This window comes from Lolium rigidum, chromosome 7 (genome assembly GCF_022539505.1).
Source record: "Lolium rigidum isolate FL_2022 chromosome 7, APGP_CSIRO_Lrig_0.1, whole genome shotgun sequence".
Classification (NCBI taxonomy): domain Eukaryota; kingdom Viridiplantae; phylum Streptophyta; class Magnoliopsida; order Poales; family Poaceae; genus Lolium; species Lolium rigidum.
The window spans coordinates 142,260,165-142,283,025 of NC_061514.1; the positions used below are offsets into that span (position 1 = coordinate 142,260,165).

Genomic DNA, 22,861 nt, shown 5'->3' on the forward strand with positions numbered 1-22,861 from the left:
TTTTCCAAAAGAGAAGTGTCCTCTGAGGCTCTCACTACTCCTGGATGTGGTGCTCTATCAGTCCTATCACAATCCTCGTAATTAACTCTCGTAAGAGGCAGCCAGCGGCTTCGCCATCAAGGTTTAGATGACAACTTCTTTGTTTGCTATATGTTCTCATGGATAGATTTCCAAGGGAAATTACTGTGAAGATATATTTGCCAATAATACACGTGTGTGTTGTGAATGTTACGCTTCAATGTGTTTTAGTCACTTTTCAATATTTCCATTCTAGATGTTTGCACAACTCAAATAAAAAATATTAGCAGGTGCATCATTAGTCGTGAAAATAATAGACGGTCTAATCAACTTGTAGAAGTAAAAAAAACATGAAGTTAGAAATAAAAAATGCGCTAAATTACCGTTAACTAGAGTAAATCAGAGGCTCTCCGGGTGACCATGTCCAAAGTACTACAGCACTCACAGGCCACAATGCTCCTACTACAACTAAATTTGGAAAACCGCATGCAAAAGGGCATCGAAGCTAAAAACACGAAACCCATCACAAGAAGGCAGCCAAGATGCAACCCGTGAGGATTACATATTTTGGGCACCAAAACGTGTGGATTTCCTTTTTCAGAACGTGTAGATCTCGCCTGATCCCTGTGACTGTGAGACGTGCTGATCTCCTTGCGAAAGTTCGTCGGGATCCGTGGGCCATGGCGGAACTATCGGGAAAGTGCAGCTAGAGTGACACAGCGCAAAGTCATCCGATGCTTTACGTGCACTCGTTCTCGTCATCAGATACTGCTTTACACGTCACTGCAGCAACGGCAAGCCACGGCTCGATCGACAGGACACGAAACTTTACGGGAGAGGGGATATTGCAATTAGTTGGCCGCACGTACCGATTTTGTTGTGACAACTCGAGTTTCGAAAAATGCAAACTAAAATTCTAGACATACATTCTATTGTATCTTGTTCATCTGTGAAATTTCATCCAAAAATATGTCAAAATGTGGCCTACACAAAAAGAACAAATGATATGTAAATAGTACGTGACACTATTTACGTACGTCTTGTCTTTTTTACACAGGTCACATTTTGACATATTTTTGGATGAAACTTCACAGATGCACAAGACACAACACAATGTATGTCTAGAATTTTAGTTTGCATTTTTTGGAAATTTAGAAGTGTCAAAACAAAAAATGGGGTGCGGGCGCAACTAGTTGCAAATGAGAGTTTCCCACTTTACAGCTGATGACGACGCGCCGGACACTGCTTCCAGAGGATTCTGTTTTTCTCTTTTGCGCGAGCCTCGGCGGCGTGCACCGGAAGAGTCGCCGGTTTCTCCGCACACGTCCGCCTCACGCTCGCCGTAATCAGAAGGCGGTGCCTGACGGAGGCGGCGGTATTTGATGTTCAGGCCATCTCCAGCGGCGCGAGGCATTTTAATATCCGCGAGCGTCCGTTTGCGTCGCGCTGCGGACATTAAAATGACCGTTTATGTCCGCACGTCCGTTTGTGTTTGGGGGCTGCTCCAGCGGAGCGGCATATTTATTTTTTTCTTCTTGTTTTTTTTCCTCTTCTCCATTTAAACATAGTTCCAAATATTACATATTCAACATGATTTTACACAAACTAACACATAGTTTGGAACATGGTTTACACAAACTAACACATAGTTTGAACCATGGTTGACACAAATATAACATTTTTAAAAAAAGAAACCAGTTGTGTTGATTTCCATATGTTCACTGCCAAGAAAGAACATTCGAGGGCACACCCAATCACCCAAACTGGAAAATTCAGCGGGAGGAGATGGTGCCCTTGTTGGTTCTACCAGGAAGAAGAGACAGAGATCTCCACTACTGGCTTCGACTGGCCCGTAGCCAGATTCGCTGCAAAGAAAGAACATTCTAAGTTCTAACTATCGGTGTCCGAGCCGGATTCGCCGGTGTGGTAGTGCCTGCGGCGGGCTGTGTCGTCGAACACCTTGACGATCATCTCGCCGTCCCCTCGTAGAGGAAGGTGAGCCGGCAGCCGGGCTCGAGCGCGAGGTCACGGGCGAACTTGTCCCACCCCGTGTGCGGGTACATCTTGCCTGCCCGGTCGAACGGGACCTCCACGGTCCGGCGGCGAGAGTTGCAGCTGGTCTCCCGTAGCTGCAAATGCACCGGCTCGACGCCATCGACGAACTCGGTGAACTTGTCCGGGAGCCGCTTGATGTCGACTGGGTCGTCGTCGATGCGGAGAAGGAACTCGGAGCAGCGCTCCTCCTGCGAGAACGAGGAGGGCGCAGGCGACAGCGAGCGTGGGACCGTAGCTGCTCCACCACGGCGGCACCTGCCCCGGCCACGGGGGCGCCCAGGGCCGCGGCGTCAACCGCCTCGCCGGTCACCAGGACCGGCCATGGACTTCCTCGCGGGCCTGGCTGCGTCGCAGGAACAGCTAGGCGGCGCTACGGTCGAGCTTTGTGGCGGCTAGGGTTTCTTTGGAGGAGTGGATGAGGAAGAAGAACGTGCGCCCCCTTTATATAGGCCGGAGGCATGCGGTGGCCGCGGGACGCGTGGCGTCGCCATTAACGTGGTTGGCGGAGGTGGGCTACGGCCGCTCGGCAGCCGAAGCATCGCCATTAACGTGGCGCAGGCTGCCGAAGCGACGCAGCGGCGCAGTCATTGGCGCGTTTGAGAAAACGCATCGACGCAGAGTCGCTGCCAGGTGGGCCCGACGAAATGTCCGCCAGACGCGAGCGGACACTTTCCGGACGTCCGCGGAGACGCAAATCTGGCCCAAATATGGGCCAGATTTGCGTCTCCGCGGACGGCCCGGTCACTTTCCGTCGCCCCGCTGGAGGTGGTGCCAGACGCATTTCCGGTCACGGCGGATGAAAACGGCCGCTCAGCGACCGTTTGCGTCGTGTCGCTGGAGATGCTCTCAGTGAGAGGCCGCCGGAGGCTGGAGTGACACTGGCCGCTTAAAGCAAAAAAAAAAAAGGTATACAAGCTTTAATTAAACTAAAAGTTTCGCAAGATAATTTAAACCGAAAAACATACAAGGGGACTACTCTTCCAATATGATTTGGCCCAAGTGCTTAACATCCGCAATCACCCACAAATGGGTTTTCCTCTTAATTTTTTCTAAGATAACAAGGGACGTGGCATGCTTGTTGTTGAATACTCTTGCTTTGTGCTTAGTCCAAAGCTCCGAACAGAGGAGATTGCTTTGCGGTTAGGCATGTGAGTGTTTGTCATGTTGCGCCATCATTGCTCCACAGATAGTCCCGCCCATTGGTTCGGTTGGATGTGGGGTTGTGCAACCATTCCTTGATGGAGAATCTACAATGGATGAAGATGTCGGAGACCGACACCATGATTTGCTTGCAAAGAGGACATATGCCACGATTTAGCTACCCACGCTTTTGGAGGCGGTTCGCGGTGCAAATGCAATTTTGAGTAAGAAGTCAAGTGATTTTTTTTTGCTTTGGGGTGTCCAAACTTTCCAAACCGATTTGTGGAGAAAGGAGGTGATAGAGCCAATGAATTGCACCTCATAGACCGTCTTGGCGGAGTATTGCCCATGTGCCGTGAGATTCAAACAATGCCATCGTCCGTGTCGTTAGTAAGATGCACCTCTTGACACTTCTAAAGGTCGACGAATTGTGAGAAGTGAGTCATGGAGAAATTGTCATCCAACTTAATCTTCCGCACCCACTCATTCGTGTTCAAGGCTTGGCTAACCTTCCAACCTTTCCGTTTGAGGTGGCGTAGATGAGGGGAGCAATGTCCGTGGGCTTCCTACCCTGAAGACAAGGAACTTTCACCAACAGTTAACACATACAAGGCTGGCCCAAAGGTCGATCACGGAACATCAGCCAATGCGCAGGATTAAAATATGTTAGAACCTAACGTGGCATCCACAGTTTGCCATACTGCAAAATGGAGGATAAGCAAATCGTTGCAATCTTGTTGCACGACAGACCAATAGGACTTACTGCCGATAAACTTAACACAGTCACAACTCATAACCCGCAACTATGATGTCACCTAGATGCAAATTGCAATGCCAAAGATTTTCTAAACCTCTATAGGCAGTTCTACCGGCTTCTTTACAGCACAACAGTGAGCGCAATGACGCATGGATCTCCACAGCTGTCTGTGTGTGTGTGGTTGCTCAAAACTTCATGTTCCCAAAACTATAGCCATCTTCCGTAGATATTGCAATGCATCGCTGATATGCAGAAATCCACATGCAAATAAGGTAACTGAAGTGCAGGCTTCGAATCGTCTAGGCTTGGAAGAGAGCTGGACCAAAATGGCACTCGTTTTCCTCTACTTGGCTTTGCTGTTAACCCACTGTCCATCCACGTTCCGACAGCACTTCACGAACCCGCGCAGCCACATCAATGGCATCGTTCAGGGGAGGGTAGCTCCAGCTGTCTGACATCTACAATGGAGGAAAGGGTCATACAGACACGCCATGAATTCGCCCTTGAGATGTGTGGACATCAAGGGGAAAAGGAACACTCTCATTCCTCATAATATGGTAAAATTGTAACAGAATTACATGAACTTGGTCTTTGTAAGTAGTAGGGCTGAGAGGAGATAGAAAACTTACATCTTCTAATCCAGTGAAAGGACGAACAGCACCTCGTTTATGCAGTGTGTTGTGAAAATCTGAGAATTTCCACCTGCAGTACTCAGTTCCAACAACATAGACCGGCTTCCTGAAAGAAATGTAATAGGGAGCTTAGCTATGTGTCCTCAAACAGGAACAACGTTTGTAAGCACACAACACAATAACTCACCCAGTGCTGCACGCCTCACTCAGCATACTTACTGAGTCTGCTGTTATGATGAAAGCATCGGCCCATGCAAGATGCCCTAGGTGTGGGTTAGGTTCTGCAGCAACAAATCCAGATCAACCTAAATTTTGCTTTGCATACAAAGAGCAAAACATCTGGATGATGGCATTTTCTTATCTACTATCTACCTTCACCATCCCAGATGTAAAACTTAGGATGTGTGCTGAACTCTTTCAATATAAGATCAGACACCTGCAAAAAAATGGTTGCAAATTTTAAGTATGCATAACGCACAAAACAAGATATGAGCAACCCATGGTCCTACCTTTTGTGGCGTTCTCCTGGAAAATGAAATTCTGACGCGTCCACAGGTCTTTACAACATTGTGCAGTGAGCTTACCAGCTGCTTGGCAAGTTCCACACCATAATTACAGTTTTCTGAGAATTGAGGATGTTATGAATTAGATCTACATATATATAAGTGGGTTAGCAGAAAGCGATCAACCTGCACACTCAAAGTTTTAACAAATGAAGCCATAAAAATCCCTCATATTTTGTTAGCACCAAGAAGTGGGCATATTTCAACAAGATATCGTTAGCCAGATATTAAAAGTTTTCACTGCACATATCCCAAAACGCCACTCTGAGAAAACATGTGGAATGCAAGAAATTACATGAATGAGAAAAATGGAAGGTGTAACTTTGAGATTTATTTGCTCTTTCTTATTGCTTTGAGCGTACAGTCTAACTTAAATTCCACAACTGAATTGCACGATACAGCGATCGGGTGTAAATAAATTCAACTTGTGATTCCCACTTTGTTTTTTTAAGGAAAAAAATGCAATATCAAAATGGAATTCCTGATAAACTGCAAATTTAGGATTAAGGCCCTTGGGAAATGCATGTACTCTATCTTAGTTCGGAAGCTTTAGCTTCATGATGCAAACCAAAAGTAAATAAGCAGTTATGAGCTAGCAGTACTCAATTAAATACATTGTTTCAGGTGATGCATATTGGACTTGAGTGCTTGCAATCAGTAATTAACTTATTTAAGTTTGGAGCATTATCTATTGCAGTAATCCAACAATTCCCTGTTTTAGATGTATAATGGAATATAGCTATTGTTCTAATGAAGTGTACTGCAGCCAAACAGATCAATTTCTCCTTAAATTAGCAGAATCAAGCATTGACCATCCAATTGGCATATTCTACCACGAATCCACAACAAATAAAAACATTGTAATCCAAAAGGTGCGGGAAATATCGGCTACTGAGAATGTTCTTGCTCAATAGCATGTAGCATATCAGACCCGAAGGAAAGGACATGATAACAGCAGATCAAGATATCTTGTAGCCGATATTTCATGCCAGGGACACATCAGAAGTTATCTATTCTGTAACTGTGTGTAGGGCCTCTGTGTCTCTCCCTCCTTGACAGATGGCGCGGCAACCAAACATATGAGGAACCACTCGAACTGGTGTGCAGAAGTGTTGAGGTACACCAATGTTGCTACTACGGTCAGATAAAGTACATGAGTTTGCTGCCTGCAGCAAGAAATCAAGCCACATGAGGTCCCATTCGGCTACCGCACACTGATGTTGCTACTAGGGCCACTAGTGAAACAGGGATTATTTGTTTGGTGGCACTTGGTAGCACACACAATGGGTTTTCTCCGACATCAGATAGACAAGCAAGCAGGAAGGAAAAGATGGGTATACTTGTTGGTCCTCCAATGTTTACTACTACCAATGGCTTTGGCAAGGGAGCGAGTTCATCATGCCAGTTTGTAGCAGCAATGCGTAGTGCAGCAGAATCTGCTTGGTGAAGTGCTCCAGCAGTCAAGACCTGGCCTTCCAAAGTTCGAAATTAATAACTGGAACAGCTGGATGAAAACATATGAAATATTTTTTGCTTGCAAGAAAAAAAAAACCAGCGCACCACATTTGGCCCTGGTGGTTCTCTTGGAGTAATCCATCTCCGGAAAAGCCACGGAACTTCTTGTTGTCCCTTTGTAGTTAAAGCATAGTAATCATGACGAGGAGTCACTACCAAATCAAATCTATCAAGACGATACCTGGGGTGTTGTATCTGCGCAATAAATACAATATCATTACAACTAAAATCAGATTTATATAATTATTTTTGCAGCAGCACAATGTTTCATACCCCTAGCTGAGTAACAACTGATATATTATCAAATAAGCTACTTGGTGTCAGTATTCTACCTGAATGACAAAGACTTTATCTGGAGCTAAACACCTTATAGAGCTTGCATATGATATGGTATCACGGCCACAAGCAACAACTATTGCCAGGCCTTCCCTGAAAGAGAATCAAACTTTGAGGAAACAGAGCAGGAAAACTAGAAGCTAGGAACATTTGTAACCTTTTGACACAAACATACTACAGAATACTTAGGTCACTCTACATTTTGCATATGAAATTGACCAACATGAAGTATGTTTTAGTAAGTTCCATATTCCGTCCGAACTATAGGGCAATTCCATGATGAATTTTTAGGATAGGTATTGAGAGTGACTGATTCGTGCATTCTGAAAAGGGATTGGAGCAAAATATTCAGAAGTGACACGGATGCAATGGTTAACATAAAACAGAGCAGTAGTGCACAAACAGCAAAGCAACAATATTAAGAAACATGAACCTTACTTCTCGAATGTATCACGGACCAATGTCACAATCTTACTGGTATCTGCTTCCAGTACAGAAGACAATCCAAAAGATTGCACTTTACTGACAGAATAAGGTGCCAACAATTTTCCTTGAAATAGTCTTGCAAATGCCGTATTCCTGAGTACTTGGTCCACAATTTTATGCAAGGAAATCGGGAGAAAGTGCAGCCACTTGTTGATTCCTCCTGTTGGCCTGATAATACGCTGTGCGACGAAATATATTTCAACAAACAAAAAATAATAATGAGCAGTAATTCAAGACCCGTAAGAACAGCAAAAAAAAATATGGAAGAGGCCAGCGGTAGTCATACAATTTTTTAGATACTACAAGCTGCCCTCTATTTGAAACTTTACCCATTGGGACATAAGTTAAAAGATAGTGAAATTTGAAATATCAACAAAAATTTGCCTTGTATTAAGCCCCTCTTGTTGGTTTTCCTATTTATGTTTTTAACCGAGATAATACTAACAAGTATATGGGAAACAACAAGAAACAAGAAAGAAATGACAATCTATCTAGAGCATTTCAGGTTTAAACCATTCCCATATTCCAATCAATATGTCACAGCCCAGAATTCAATCCATGGACGCCACATGACACAAAGGTACTAAGGCACTACTTGTTGCTGCAAACCAGTAAAGGGCAGGCCAACAACTAATTGGTGCCAAATCCAGAAATGAAGTTGATGAGGCATTTCAGAATCAACTTGACAGTTGACAGTGATGTATACAATGGACACATCTGCTAATTTACAGCAACAGAGCAAGTACATGACATGACAACGAGATAAAAAAAAAACGTAGGATGTTAATGAAACTCAAACAGTTAACATGGTCCAGAATAAATGGGTGGAATTGACTTCCACTCTTTGCCACCATCAAACGCATACTGCAACGCTGACATGATTAAAAAAAGCAGAGGCTGTAGTACACAAACCACTCTAAAATAGAAGAAAGATTATTGAATTACTTACTGCAGACAGGCTATATATTATGCTTAAACCATGATTACACCTCCGAAAACCAAGCCTTCAACAGACAAGTAATCAAAGGTATCCAATACACGGTCTCGTATTCTCTAGTAGCTTTAGTGAATAACTGCTAGGTGCCATGAAATGTAGTCTAAGAAGAGCCATATCAAGCTAGTGCAATGTTGCATCAGACATAGCAGATACCATCACCATGACACCATGACCATTCTTTTTTATCTCTTATCATGTTGAATGCGAAAGAAGAGCTAACTAACTGCCGCATCATCCGAAATGATTTGTGGTGTCTGATAAGCATCCAACAAAGCCAAATACATGTTTAGAGCTTCTTCTGGAGAATCCCACTTTCAGGGAATTTCTGAATAGGCTCGGCCGTCAACACCCTTAACATCTAGAATCCAGTCCTTGTACGACTAACAGCGATCGCGTCGCCCGGTGCCGCGCTGCACTCGCAGGCAGAGAGAAACAGGGGTGGGACGGGGGGCTTACGAAGAGCGTGAGGCGGTCAGCGAGGCCGAGGGCGCGGACGAGGCCGAGGCACTGGTTCTCGGCGCCGGCGCAGCCGTTCCCGATGACGACGGCGCGGCGCACCGTGCCGACGCCGCCAGCGAAGATCTCCGGCGCCCCATTCCCCCCGCCCGGCGGCTCCGGCGGCCACAAAGGCCGGATAGGCATGGCTCGGCCTCGGCGGCTTCGGAATCAGTGAAGAGCGCTGGCTCGAACGTCGATGCCGTTTGGTGTCTGTGAGCCAGTCTTGCGGGACAAGTATGGTTTTCCATATTATTTTTCCTCTCTCTTTATTTTCTGCGTCTGCCGGATTCCGTCGGCGGCGGGAGGAGTGGCCTAGTGGCAGATCGGAATGGAAAGGTCGCCGCCGGCGGGGAGGCGGCGCCGTCTTGGGTGGGCCGCGCATGTGGTGGACTGATGGGCCAAACGTTGCATTTCACTGCCTTGACCACCCTAAAAAAAAACGTGTCTGGACATTTTGTGGGAACCACCCAACATTAAAAGCTGCTAAAAACCCAACAACAAAAAAGGCTCTAAGAAAGAAACCAATATGAAAAAATAGAGTGCTGCCAAAAAGTATGAAAAAATAGCTGACCCTATGCTATGAAACTGAACCAGTCGAAACATTTACCCTAAAATTTGCCTAAGAATAACCGGGGCGTGTCCGCGTCTATATTTTACAGGATTCCATCGACGAGGAGATCGCAATAAAATTCCACAGTCATAACTTTGCTTAACCCCAACAATGGTCTGAAAACAACCATAGCGTTTCAGGTGCAGATTCTATAGAATTTCGTAGGCGCATTGGGAGGCCACCTCGGTGCAAAAACATCAACGTTTATTCATGAGAACTGCAACAAAGTTTTTCCAACGAAATTTGAAATATGTACTAAAACTTCACACATATTATCAACATCCTCTAAGATAACTACACAGAATTAGTTCCAGGGATAGAGACAAGGGGGGCGCAGCCCCCCCCCCCCCCCTCATGATTTTTCTTTGAACACAAGCCATGGCAACTTCTTATTTGTGCGATTTTAGCTAGTTCTGCTCCCCTCATACTAAGATTGCCCCCCTTATACTTTATTCCTGGCTCCGTCCCTGATTAGTTCAATCCTCTAAGATTTGATATAGCTACGTACAACTTATACGAAGGTATCTTACAGATGTTTTATGAATGTATGAAGATTCAACATAGTTTCATGTATGTTTTATGCATGTTTTCACAAAGAAACAAAGACATGTGCGTAGTTTTATTCGTGTTTTCTTGTGAAATTAAAATTGTGTGAAACCTCAATGAAACATTTATGCAGCCGCCGTGAGGGGTAGTGCGGGTTGATTTTCCGACATTCAACCACCATCTGTACCAACCATCAGGCTAGGTGAAACTGACAATTGTTGGATCCTTTCGCGTAGATGATCATTCCACGGGTCTTGGGATGGCGTTGTGTGCCAGTGAGGGCCTCTCAATCTTCACCTCATGTCGTTTTGTAGGAGTTTGTGATGATCCCACTGAAACTGAATTCCAGGGTTGTCTTGAAGGGATCGATGTGTCCTTGCATCATAGCCATCTCCAAATCATCGTGAAAACCGACTGCTCCAAGCTTGTGGATGTCATCAAATGAACCCATCTTTATTAAATTTCTGAGATTAAAGACCTAGTTTATCAAAGTTATGAATTTGTCTTTGTAAAAGTGGAGATAGGTTATGGTTAGTCTTTCTCTTGCAAATTATGCAAGGGTAGAACGCCACACTACTATGTTAGGGTATGGACTTGAAGTTGTTCTTCAGGATCTGCAACAAGACCAAATGGCAACCCCATCTGTTTATTGAAGTTCCTATTTTACCCCCAAAAACCTAGCATATGTGTGATTCCTCAAAGGCTTCTTTGGATTGTTAGATTTTAACTTTAATTTTGGGAGATCTCCTTTTTCAGTTCATTTTCCTTTTTGTAAGAGCATGTTTGAATCATAGAATTAGAGTTGTATGAAATGCTTTCTTTTTACCCAGTTTCATAGAAAACCTAGCATGAGAAGTGTGCATTTTATGGCTTTCTCTTCATTACTCTAAAACAACACATTTTGTGTGAACCCTGCAAAGTCAGCATCTCAAGTCTGCAGCAATTCTTGTGCTCTACTATTCCAATCATGTGCTTTTCTATTTATATATTTTCAAAATTTTGCAATCCAAAGAGGACCTCCACTAAATTACAAAACAAAGTTCAGCGGGAAATGAAGAGTGCCAAAAAAGTAATCCAATTTGTTTTTCAGCTGGCACTTTCTCCATTCATTAAGGGCCTCCTTGGACTGCTTGTTTTTTCTTTGTTTTGGAAAACCTTAGTTTCAGATTTTAGATCCTCCCTTTCTTTATTTTTCTTTTCTTTCCACAAGAGCATTTTGCATCGTAGTACCTGAGTTGTCGAAATCTTGAAATGTATTATTTTGTACCCTCAAATAATCAGAGGCGAAGCATGGAAGAAATTGTGCAGAATCGGTTAAATCTCAAGAGGCTACCCTTCTTTTCCTAAAGAGACACCTAAATGGTAGTAAGGCTCAGCACAAACAAATCAACTGCTCCTTAACACTGAAGAGCGTGTTGTCATTGTGTTGGATATATTAGACACATTTTGCGCATAGACTAGTTAAGTGCCTGTGCGTTGCCACATTACCTCAAACTTTTTTCATCGCACATATATAAAAATGATGCACGTCAAAACTAGGTGTATAGAAAAGATGGCTACATATTATTCTGATTTCCTAAGACAGTGTGCATAATAAATGGGAAAAGAGGAGGCTGACAATTACCTCAATTTGAGATGTGTAATATTATATATTGTATACGGACATTTCTAAAACCCTAGCCGCCTCCGGGTCCCTCCCAGGCAACCCTGAGGCGTAAGCGCCGCCTCCACCACAACATCTCCTTCTGCGTTCCGTACCCCTGCTGCCGCCGGAGGAGGCTGTCCCACGACGGACAGCAGCGGTGGGGGATCTCCTCCGGTAGTCTCCTCCCGCACATTCAAATCCCCCAACTAAAAAATCTCCACTCCCCCCAAATCGACCATCAGGCCGACCCTATAATATGAAACGGAGGAAGTGCTAAGTACTACTCTGGCCCACCGTGGGTCCGTGGCCTAGTAAGCTCTAGAGTATCGATTGGTAGTGAAAGTGATCTGGAGTTCAATGGTCGGGCTAACTGCGCTTTTCACTGATGCTGCTGGTGGTGATCAAATGCCGGCCAAATGAAGCAGCAGGAATGGTAGAAGAGGAGAAAAGGTTGGACCAGCGCCACCCTCTGTGAACCTGTAGAGTGTAATATTTCATGGCAGCAACCGAGTTGGCAAACTGAGCTTCTGACAAACAAGGTTGATGTTGCTGTTTCTTTTCCTTTTTTAATCTCTGAGAGGGTCAAAGCTAGCAACAGCAGTAAAATTCTTTGTGATGAGCAAATATGCAGACAGTGAATTCATGCTCAGAGCAGACCCACAGAAAAGAGTGGCACCCGCATACACTATCGGTGCGACCCTTGGATTGACTGGATGGATGGATGGCTGGCAAGGAGAATCGGGTTCAGCCGGCATTTGACTAAGAAAGCACTGCACCCAAATCTGGAATTGACAACGGGAAAGAGGAACAAAGCAAGATCCGGCTAGAAAAAGGCAGCAGAACAAACTTTACTCCCCAACAAAGTAGCACTGGAAGTGGAACAAAGTGACTGGTTCACAGTCCAAATCTTAGCCTAATCGTCCCAGCAAACCCATTATCCACAGAAAGCACCGGGCCCAGCTCCCACGTACGATCATTTTGTTTTTCTCCAATTTGAACACCAACATCAATCATCAGGACTGCTCAAGCAGAACACGAAATGAGACCGGATACAGACGATCGATACTACACAACATGCATCAGTATAACCAACTTCGCATTTGCTGAAATTACATGGATATCGCAGAAGTTTTGAACTCTCTGATGGGTGTAGCAAGTTAAAGAACAATAAAGTGCATGGTCCAGGGCATCCCTAAGCCCCTCCCTAAATAAGTAAATTGACAGGGCAGCATGCCACTATGCCAGCATCAGATGTGGATCTCAGCCTCTACAAACAGTGAACTGAAATTGACAGCAGTAGGAGATACTGAAAACACTAAGGTGAGCAGAAAATAGAGCGCATTAATAAGCATTCAAGAAAGATCATGCGTTCTCATATACACCTAGCGTCTACCAGCATTGTGTGTTACAGCGAAGCATAACTATGACAATGAAAGAGAAAATTTCATTCAATGGTTCAAAGAAGTTGTTGGTGTTTATCCCTTTTGTCGGATAAGACAAGGTGGCTGCCACTAGAATACTACACCTAAACATAGCAATCAGTTTTATCTTAAAAAAGCCATAGCAATCAGTCATTGTGACGCCAAACCAAAGTAGTAATAATGAACCTTTTAAAAGACAATTCTAAATTCAAGAGTAGAGAAGTACTAGTACCCTCCATCCATAAAAAGATGTCAAAAGTTTGTTTAAATTTGTATGGATACACCCGAATTTTGACAAATCTTCAACATCCTTTTGTAGACGGAGGGAGTACCAAGAAAAGGTCCAAATACTGCTCCCTCTGATACAAATTAACTGTCACAGATTTGGGCAAAAAGTTGATTAAATCGGTCTAGGTTCATTGAACCTGCGACAACTAATTTAGATCAGAGGTAGTAGAATTGTTTATGCTTTACTACTGGCACCATTCAGTCACCAGCCAAAGTTCTTCCCACTACTTCTAAAAAACTAGTAGCATAATTAGTCGATGAGTTATACATTGCTTCCAGGTCAGGTAACATCACAGAAGCCCACATGCATAGCAGATGTGTTTGAGAGCGTAAGCAGAATACTGGTAGACCTAAACATAGCAATCAGTTTTGCTTAAAAAAGGAAGCGTAGCACTCGGTCATTGTGACACCAAATAAAATTGGTGGTAAATCTTTTAGAAGACAGTAGAAATTCAAGTTTAGAGAAGTACACTAAGAAAAGGTCCCAAAATAAGACCAAATACTAGAATTGCTTATGCTTGAAGAATACTGGCACCAGTCACCAACCGATGTTGTGCCCATGGTATCATAAACGGCAATGCTTTCGGACAAACTACTGAATAATTGGCAAGCATAATTGGTCAATAAGTTGATATACATTGGTTCCAGTTCAGATTATCACAGAAACCCACATAGATATCAGATGCATTCGCAAGTATAAGCAGTTCTCTATGGTGTGCGACCGATGATCACTGGATGGAGAAATAAACTGAAGTAAATTCTGGATAGGGATAGACAGGCATAGACAAAAATTGCCCCTCTTCCTGAATTACAGAGAGCTCCCAGTTCAGACACAGGTTCTTATTACTGTTGAAGTTTACAGTAATATTAGACACATCCTTTCCAATTGCCAAAGACACCAAAATTGCAAGCAGTTGCACCCCAAAAGAAAAAAAAAACTCAACATGTTACCACCATAGTTTCTGGTTTCCCCTCTGGATCTACAACACGAACCCACTAGGTAGAATTATACTATCCTAATGTATCGAATCTACGACTCTGAGGCGAACAAAAGGGCAGAAAGAGCCACATCACCTGGCCGGATTCAGTCGAGCCAGCCGGTCTGCCGGAGCACGGCGTCGCGCACCCGCCGGAGGTCGCGGCCCTTGAGCGTGCGTCCGGCGCCCTCGAGCATGGAGAACGGGGCGACCGGGCCGGCGCCGCCGGCGGACGCGCGCGCGACCATCTCGTGCGGGGGCAGCATGGCGGCGTCCCCGCGCCGGAGCTCGTCGTCGTCGTCGGCGGCGGCCTCGTCCCACCTGTCCATGGCCGGCTTCCGGGGCGGGCGGACGGGCACCTTGACCGGGGCCGACTGGTGGTACTGCGGCGCCGGCGCGGTGCGGCTCCTGGGCCGCGGGTTCGCCGGGATGGCCCAGGCGGCGGAGGGCGGGGGCTGGGTGGGCGAGAGCGAGCCGCCGCCGGATGATGCCGAGGCGGCGGCGGCGGCGATGGTGGCCTTGCGGCGGAGCAGCGCGGCCGGGATGGCGTCGGACGCGGCGGCGCCGCGGCGGACCAGGAGGCGCCTGTCCCCGTCGTGCAGCGCGGCGAGGAGGCCGAGGTGGGCGTGCGGCACCCGGGCGGCGGGGCTGTCGTCGGGCGGGGCGGCGGCGGCGTCGGAGGAGGAGAACATGAAGTCGTCCTCGTGGAACTCGTCCCCCGCGATGAAGGACGGCTCCGTGGGGGAGGAGGAGGGCGAGGAGAAGAGCCCGACGAAGCGCTCGGTCGCCGGCGACCGGCGCGGGCGGTAGTCGTCCATGGTGGGCGCCGCTCCGGCCAGCGGGGGGGTCAGACTCAGAGCTCAGGGGGGACTGGGACTGGGACTGGGAGGCGCGCGCATGCGGGTTGAGTCGAGGGCCCCGTGGTTGGGCTAGGGCCCCAGCGGCGGGCGGGGGAGGAGACGGCAAGGCGAGGTCTGGTGAAGTTTGGATTTTTATGGGCGGCGAGGCGAGGCGGGGCCACCCACCCACCCACCGTTTCTGTTGTATGGGGGCGGGGGACGTGGCGGATACGGATGGTGGAGATAAGGAAGATGGATTGAATCTGGGCAATGTACTACTATCCGTTGGATTGAATTTGGTTAGCTTTTCGATCAGGTTAAATGCATCGCTGAATCCTAAAACAAACTCGGCAGGTCGTTGATTGTGCCGTGCGAGTTTTTGTGAGACTCTTGGGAATATCTATCTGTCAATTAACTCAACAATGTTTAGAGGATGGCTACGTTTCCGCTGGTTGATCCATCTAGATGCCATCAATATGGATCAAACAAAGAAAATTCTAAAGATAATGGATGGGTGCATGAACAAAGCATTTAGTTTCACCGCAACAAATTACTAAGTCACTGGAATAACAAAGGGTATCTTCTTCAGCAAACTTGTAAAACTAACACAACAAATTCGGGCGATGGGTGATATGTGTTTCTTGCTCTTTACTTAGCCCATACATGAGCTTGGTGCAAGAGATATATCTTCCTTTTATTATTAAATCTTCGATAATTGACAACAATAGTGTTCAAAGCATTAATTACATACAAAGTTAAGATTATTTGGCGGATAGTATCGTGGCCAACTTGGATCGATTCTAAAAAGATAGCATCTAGATTTGGGCGAGGAGCGGGGCTTCCTTGAAAACAATATATTTGGTAAAGTTCAATGAGTGGTAACCGAAATATTAAAATCATTGATTGTTGGGAGAAGATAGCTACGGACTATCATGTTGCCGGAGTCTTAGCACATAGGGATATGCATGTTTTAGAGATAAAGGTGTGGAGTAAGTTGTAGCCAATTCCGCTTACATATAGGTCTGATGCAAGGAGTAATGTTTCCTCTAAAATGAGACCCGAAAGGGTTGAATGGTTGGTACGTAACAAAGAATGGTTGGATTGTTGGTCATTCTGAAAGATAAGAACCATGCATCGAGTATACAAAAATAATCGTCTAGAGTTGGCATCAAGGCTATCTAATTTTGAACAATTTATGCCAAAGATTGTGGCTATCTTGTTAATGTAACTTAATGCTTGATATTATAGAGTTATCATCTTTCTAAATTAAGTAGTATCCGAGAGTAGCAAGTGGCGTGTTCGATAAGTGTCTCAAAGAAAAGTTTTTAGTGGCCTATCCACCGAAGATGTTGGTGGAAATGGTTATGTATTTGATAAATATAGGACATACATCATGTTTCTTGTGGTATTTGTATCACCTGAATGGTAACATTCCTTTTCTCACGTTTAATTTTTGTTTTAACAATCTTGATGGGAAATTGATGGCATTAACACCATATAACAATGGTGGTATTACTTGTGAGTGATTGCTAAGGATTATTCATTGGGTCAAAACTAATATTAAAACCTTGTATCATGAGTTGGTGAGAGGGTATTATGAAAGTTTACCTAGTCCCCTCGGTGCTCTTTTATGATTAATGACAAATGATTCAGTATGTAATGTGTTTGTAACTGTATGCATGTGCATCGTCCCAAAAACATTGTATAATCAATGGTTGCCAGTCCCTATAAACTGATACTTAAGAATGACTTGAAGATATAAGATTATAGATATTTTTTGCCTCTTTAGAGGTTCCAATGGACGCATTTAGTATAAGACACGTCGTGCAATATAAAGAGGGGTAAACACATAAAAATTGGTTGATGAATCTTGATGATTGCTCAGTTAGAGCGCAATCATATGTTCAACAAGCCTTTTAATCTCTTCTGGGTACCTATTGACTTATTCTTGGTGATACCGACTACAAGACGCAAGTACACAAATTTGCTCTAGTTTGAGGGTTGAGAACTTGGATGAACAAAGTTATTGCACCCTCATAGAGTTTTATTAGTGACCATAACAGTTTGAAGTTGGTGATACCGAGAATGGCAGTTGTGTCTAGAGTTAGGGAAACCATGTTTTTTAGGTTGCCCCAGGTGTCATGCTTCAGAAGTCTGTCTTACACTTTTGAAGTAAGTGCATCTGGAATTTGCTCATGTTTGATGAAGGAATTATGCTCTAGAGGCAATAATAAAGTGTTCATTATTACGAATCCAAGCTCTGCGCTTAAAATTTATTCTAATATTCTAAAACTGCTTTGTGCCTTGAATATGAAATTCAAAGGAAAACTTATGAGCACGTGTATAAGAATGAAGAAACAAGTGTTCCTAGTCCCGCCTCCAGGAATATCTCATATGTTGTTTGATGATCATGTTTTCCTCAACATGAGTGGGAGTAGATTGTTGAGAAGAACAATTGTATTGAACCGAACCAGTTTTACCAGATATACTATGAGATGTTGTTCTATGATTATAGTACTATCCAATCTTATGAAACAAATCCTTAGACCATGAGAGTATCAATAGATCTTATTTCGAAAGGAATGTATTGGTTACAATCAAAAGTCTACCGGAAAAGGAGGCGAGAAAGGTGGTAGTCATATATCTTTGAAAAAACATCCGACGACTTGGTGGCTCAAGAATGGGAATCGAATAAGGAGAGATATACTCAGGGCCCATCTTAGTATTACGATGTCACCCAACCGTCTGGCCAAATATCTTGTAATATAAGTTACAAGGTCATTAGAATACAATACGAGAAAGAGAATGAAACAGGGTCGAGGTTAGCGGTATAGTGATCAATAGTTGAATCATGAGGACACCAAAGTCTAACCTCAAGTATTCATGATATCGTGCAACAATGGGATTGATACTATAAGATATCATAGAAGGTTACTCAATCACGAACATGAGCTATTATGGATGTCCCGGTTCCATTGCTAGTTATTGATCTGAAAGAGTTTCAGAAAAATGTATGTGATTGATTGGGCCTATCATGATCACATGTTGAAATGTTTTTTGTTCTTTATATTACTTGTTGCATTTGTTATACACATGGTATGTGGTTGAGAGAATGTCCGGAATAGTTATGGCAATATCGAAATAGTTTCGGTGGAGTATCTGAGTCATTTATGTGTTATTGAAATAGTTCCGGAGGTACATTGCAATTTCTCTGACAATTAATACATGATAGAAATATTATTAGAAGTATTTAGGTAGCTCGAGAATTTTTAGGAGTGATCGAACGTGTTTCAATAATTTACGAAATTGTTCCAAGATATTCACTGAGAGACAATTAAGGTTTAAGACCTTCATATGAAGTGTCGGGAGACGGGCGAACACCCGGCCCTTCTAGGCTGGCCGCATGGTCCTGTATGGGGCCCAAGTAGATGGCCTCTCACATCCTCATGGCCTCCTGGAAGTCAGCCCTCAAAGGGTTGGCCGCATGGGCCTCTCCGGGGGCCATGTAGGGCCGCCTAGGGCCCCAAGGGGCTTCCTAATTAAAGGCATCCCACATGGGCAACCGAACTAGGGACACCCTAGGTCGGTGGGGAGGTAGGGGTGGCCTAGGTGTTGGAGATATGCCCAAGAGGCAATAATAAAAGTGGTTATTATATATCTTTATGTTTATGATAAATGTTTATATACCATGCTATAATTGTATTAACCGAAACATTGATACATGTGTGATATGTAAACAACAAAGAGTCCCTAGTATGCCTCTTAAACTAGCTTGTTGATTAATGGATGATTAGTTTCATAATCATGAACATTGGATGTTATTAATAACAAGGTTATATCATTGTATGAATGATGTAATGGATACACCCATATTAAGCGTAGCATAAGATCTCGTCATTAAGTTATTTGCTATAAGCTTTCGATACATAGTTACCTAGTCCTTATGACCATGAGATCATGTAAATCACTTATACCGGAAAGGTACTTTGATTACACCAAACGCCATTGCGTAAATGGGTGGTTATAAAGGTGGGATTAAGTATCCGGAAAGTATGAGTTGAGGCATATGGATCAACGAGTGGGATTTGTCCATCCCGATGACGGATAGATATACTCTGGGCCCTCTCGGTGGAATGTCGTCTAATGTCTTGCAAGCATATGAATAAGTTCATAAGAGACCACATACCACGGTACGAGTAAAGAGTACTTGTCGGGAGACGAGGTTGAACAAGGTATAGAGTGATACCGAAGATCAAACCTCGGACAAGTAAAATATCGCGAGACAAAGGGAATTGGTATTGTATGTGAATGGTTCATTCGATCACTAAAGTCATCGTTGAATATGTGGGAGCCATTATGGATCTCCGGATCCCGCTATTGGTTATTGGTCGGAGTGAGTACTCAACCATGTCCGCATAGTTCACGAACCGTAGGGTGACACACTTAAAGTTGGATGTTGAAATGGTAGTATTTGAATATGGAATGGAGTTCGAATATTTGTTCGGAGTCCCGGATGAGATCTCGGACATCACGAGGAGTTCCGGAATGGTCCGGAGAATAAGATTCATATATAGGATGTCATTTTTTGTGAATAAAATGTCGCGGAAGGTTCTATGGAAGGTTCTAGAAGGTTCTAGAAAAGTCCGGAAGAAACCACCAAGGAAGGTGGAGTCCACATGGGGCTCCACCTCCATGGCCGGCCAACCCTAGTGGGGGAGGAGTCCCAAGTGGACTCCCCCTTAGGGGGGGCCACCCCCATATGGGAGGTGGAACTCCCACCTTGGTGGGAGTCCTAGCTAGGCTAGGTTTCCCCTCTCTATGGAAGGTTTTTGGTTCGGGTCTTATTCGAAGACTTGGAGACCAACTCTTGGGGATCCACCTATATAATGAGGGGCATAGGGGAGGGGGCCGGCCACACCAAAGCCACAAGTTGGCCGCACCCCTTGAGGCCGGCCACCCCCTCCCAAACCCTAGCCGCCCCCTTTCTCCTCCATAGCTCCCGCGTGCTTTAGCGAAGCTCCGCCGGAGTTCTCCACCGCCACCGACACCACGCCGTCGTGCTTGTCGGATTCAAGAGGAGCTACTACTTCCGCTGCCCGCTGGAACGGGAGGTGGACGTCGTCTTCATCAACAACCGAACGTGTGGCCGAGTACGGAGGTGCTGCCGTTCGTGGCGCCGGAACCGATCGTGATCAAGATCTTCTACGCGCTTTTGCAAGCGGCAAGTGAACGTCTACCGCAGCAACAAGAGCCTCATCTTGTAGGCTTTGGAATCTCTTCAAGGGTGAGACTCGATACCCCCTCGTTGCTACCGTCTTCTAGATTGCATCTTGGCTTGGATTGCGTGTTCGCGGTAGGAAATTTTTTGTTTTCTATGCAACGTTATCCTACGGTGGTATCGAGCCGTGTCTATGCATAGATGGTTGCACGAGTAGAACACAATGGTTTGTGGGCGTTGATGCTCTTGTTATCTTTAGTTGAGTACTTTGCATCTTTATGGCATAGTGGGATGAAGCGGCTCGGACTAACTTTACATGACCGCGTTCATGAGACTTGTTCCTCGTTTGACATGCAACTTGTATTGCATAAGAGGCTTTGCGGGTGTCTGTCTCTCCTACTATAGTAAAGATTCAATTTACTCTTCTATTGACAACATTAGTATCAACGTTGTGGTTCATGTTCGTAGGTAGATTAGATCTATATCGAAAACCCTAAACCACGTAAAATATGCAAACAAAATTAGAGAGCGTCTAACTTGTTTTTGCAGGGTTTGGTGATGTGATATGGCCATAATGTGATGATGAATATGTATGAGATGATCATTATTGTATTGTGGCAACCGGCGAGAAGCCTTATGGTTGTCTTTATATTTCATGTTGAGTAGTATTTCAAAGTAGTTGTAATAGTTGCTACATGGAGGACAATCATGGAGACGGCGCCATTGACCTTGACGCTACGCCGACGATGATGGAGATCATGCCCGAAGATGATGGAGATCATGTCCGTGCTTTGGAGATGAAGATCAAAGGCGCAAAGACAAAAGGGCCATATCATATCACATATGAACTGCATGTGATGTTAATCCTTTTATGCATCTTATTTTGCTTAGATCGCGACGGTAGCATTATAAGATGATCCCTCACTAAAATCTCAAGATAATAAAGTGTTCATCCTTAGTAGCACAGTTATCAAGTATTGTCGTTTCGAAGCATCTCGTGATGATCGGGTGTGATAGATTCAATAAGTACATACAACGGGTGCAAGACAGTTTTGCACATGCGGATACTAAGGTGGCCTTGACGAGCCTAGCATGTACAGACATGGTCTCGGAACACATGATACCGAAAGGTAGAGCATGAATCATATGATTGATATGATGAACACTTTGAGTGTTCGCCATTGAAATCACACCTTTTCTCGTGATGATCGGGTTTAGGTGCGGTAGATTTGGTTCGTGTGATCACTAAGACAATGCGAGGGATATTGTTTTGAGTGGGAGTTCACCTAGATTTTTAATTATGTTGAATTAAAATTTGAACTCAATTTGTCATAAACTTAGTCTAAACTATTGCAAATATATGTTGTAGAGATGGCGTCCCCAATCAATTTTAACCGGTTCCTAGAGAAAGAAAAGCTTAAGAGCAACGGTAGCAACTTCACCGGCTGGTTCCGTCATGTGAGGATTTTCCTCTACGGCGGAAATCTGCAATATGTGCTTGATGCACCGCTAGGTGACCCTCCTGTGAACCGAAACCGATGAAGTAAAAGCTGTTTACGAGACTCGGAAAACTCGGTACTCTCAAGTTCGAGTGTGCCATCTGTGCGGTCCGGAATCCGATCTTCAAAAACGTTTTGAGCACCACGATCCTCATGAGTTGATGAATGAGCTGAAAGCTATTTTTGAGACTCATGCGGCCGTGGAATGCTATGAAGCATCGAAACATTTCTTCGAGCTGTATGATGGAAGAAGGCAGCTCCATTAGTGAGCACATGCTCGCCATGACCGGGCATGCGAAGAAACTCGGTGACTTGGGAATAGTGATTCCTAACGAGTCGGGGATTAATCGTGTCCTTCAATCACCGCCACCAAGTTACAAGAACTTTGTGATGAACTACAATATGCAGAACATGAACAAGGAGTTACTCGAACTCTTTGGCATGCTAAAAGCTGCTGAGATTGAGATCAAGAAAGAGCACCAAGTGTTGATGGTCAACAAGACCACCGAGTTTCAAGAAACAGGGCAAGTCTAAGGGAAAATTCAAGAAGGGTGGCAAGAAAGCTGCCACGCCTCCTATGAAACCTAAGAACGGCCCTAAGCACGATCTTGAGTGCTATTACGCAAGGAGAAGGGACATTGGAAGCGTAATTGCTCCAAGTATTTGGCGGATCCGAAGAGCGGCCTTGTCAAGAAGAAGAAAGAAGGTATATCCGATATACATGTTATAGATGTTCATTTCATTGGTTCTTGTTCTAGTACACAGGTATTTGATACTTGGTTCGGTTGCTCATATTTGTAACTCGAAACGGGAACTAAAGA

General features: G+C 44.6%; 2 protein-coding genes across 2 annotated transcripts; both read right to left on the reverse strand.

Annotated features, from left to right (window-relative positions):
* Positions 1-3,990: 3,990 nt before the first annotated feature.
* Positions 3,991-9,141, reverse strand: LOC124677464 (mitochondrial fission protein ELM1-like). Its single transcript, XM_047213450.1, has 10 exons — positions 8,956-9,141; positions 7,455-7,681; positions 7,013-7,109; positions 6,726-6,875; positions 6,506-6,632; positions 5,112-5,224; positions 4,975-5,038; positions 4,790-4,883; positions 4,600-4,708; positions 3,991-4,428 (listed from the first exon to the last, which is right to left on the reverse strand). The coding sequence occupies exons 1-10, from the start codon at positions 9,139-9,141 to the stop codon at positions 4,330-4,332; spliced, it is 1,266 nt and encodes a 421-aa protein (XP_047069406.1). The 3' UTR covers positions 3,991-4,329.
* Positions 9,142-14,591: 5,450 nt separating this feature from the next.
* LOC124670308 lies at positions 14,592-15,302 on the reverse strand. Its single transcript, XM_047206812.1, has one exon. It carries the CDS (start codon positions 15,300-15,302, stop codon positions 14,592-14,594), a length of 711 nt encoding a protein of 236 aa, XP_047062768.1.
* Between the last annotated feature and the right edge of the window lie 7,559 nt (positions 15,303-22,861).

Coding starts and splice junctions, on each gene's coding strand:
- LOC124677464 (XM_047213450.1), bottom strand. CDS start 9,141: ATGCCTATCCGGCCTTTGTGGCCGCCGGAGCCGCCGGGCGGGGGGAAT. Junction 7,682..8,955: donor CTGACCGCCTCACGCTCTTC/GTAAGCCCCCCG, acceptor TTCGTCGCACAG/CGTATTATCAGGCCAACAGG. Junction 4,429..4,599: donor CTTTCACTGGATTAGAAGAT/GTAAGTTTTCTA, acceptor CCTCCATTGTAG/ATGTCAGACAGCTGGAGCTA.
- LOC124670308 (XM_047206812.1), bottom strand. CDS start 15,302: ATGGACGACTACCGCCCGCGCCGGTCGCCGGCGACCGAGCGCTTCGTC.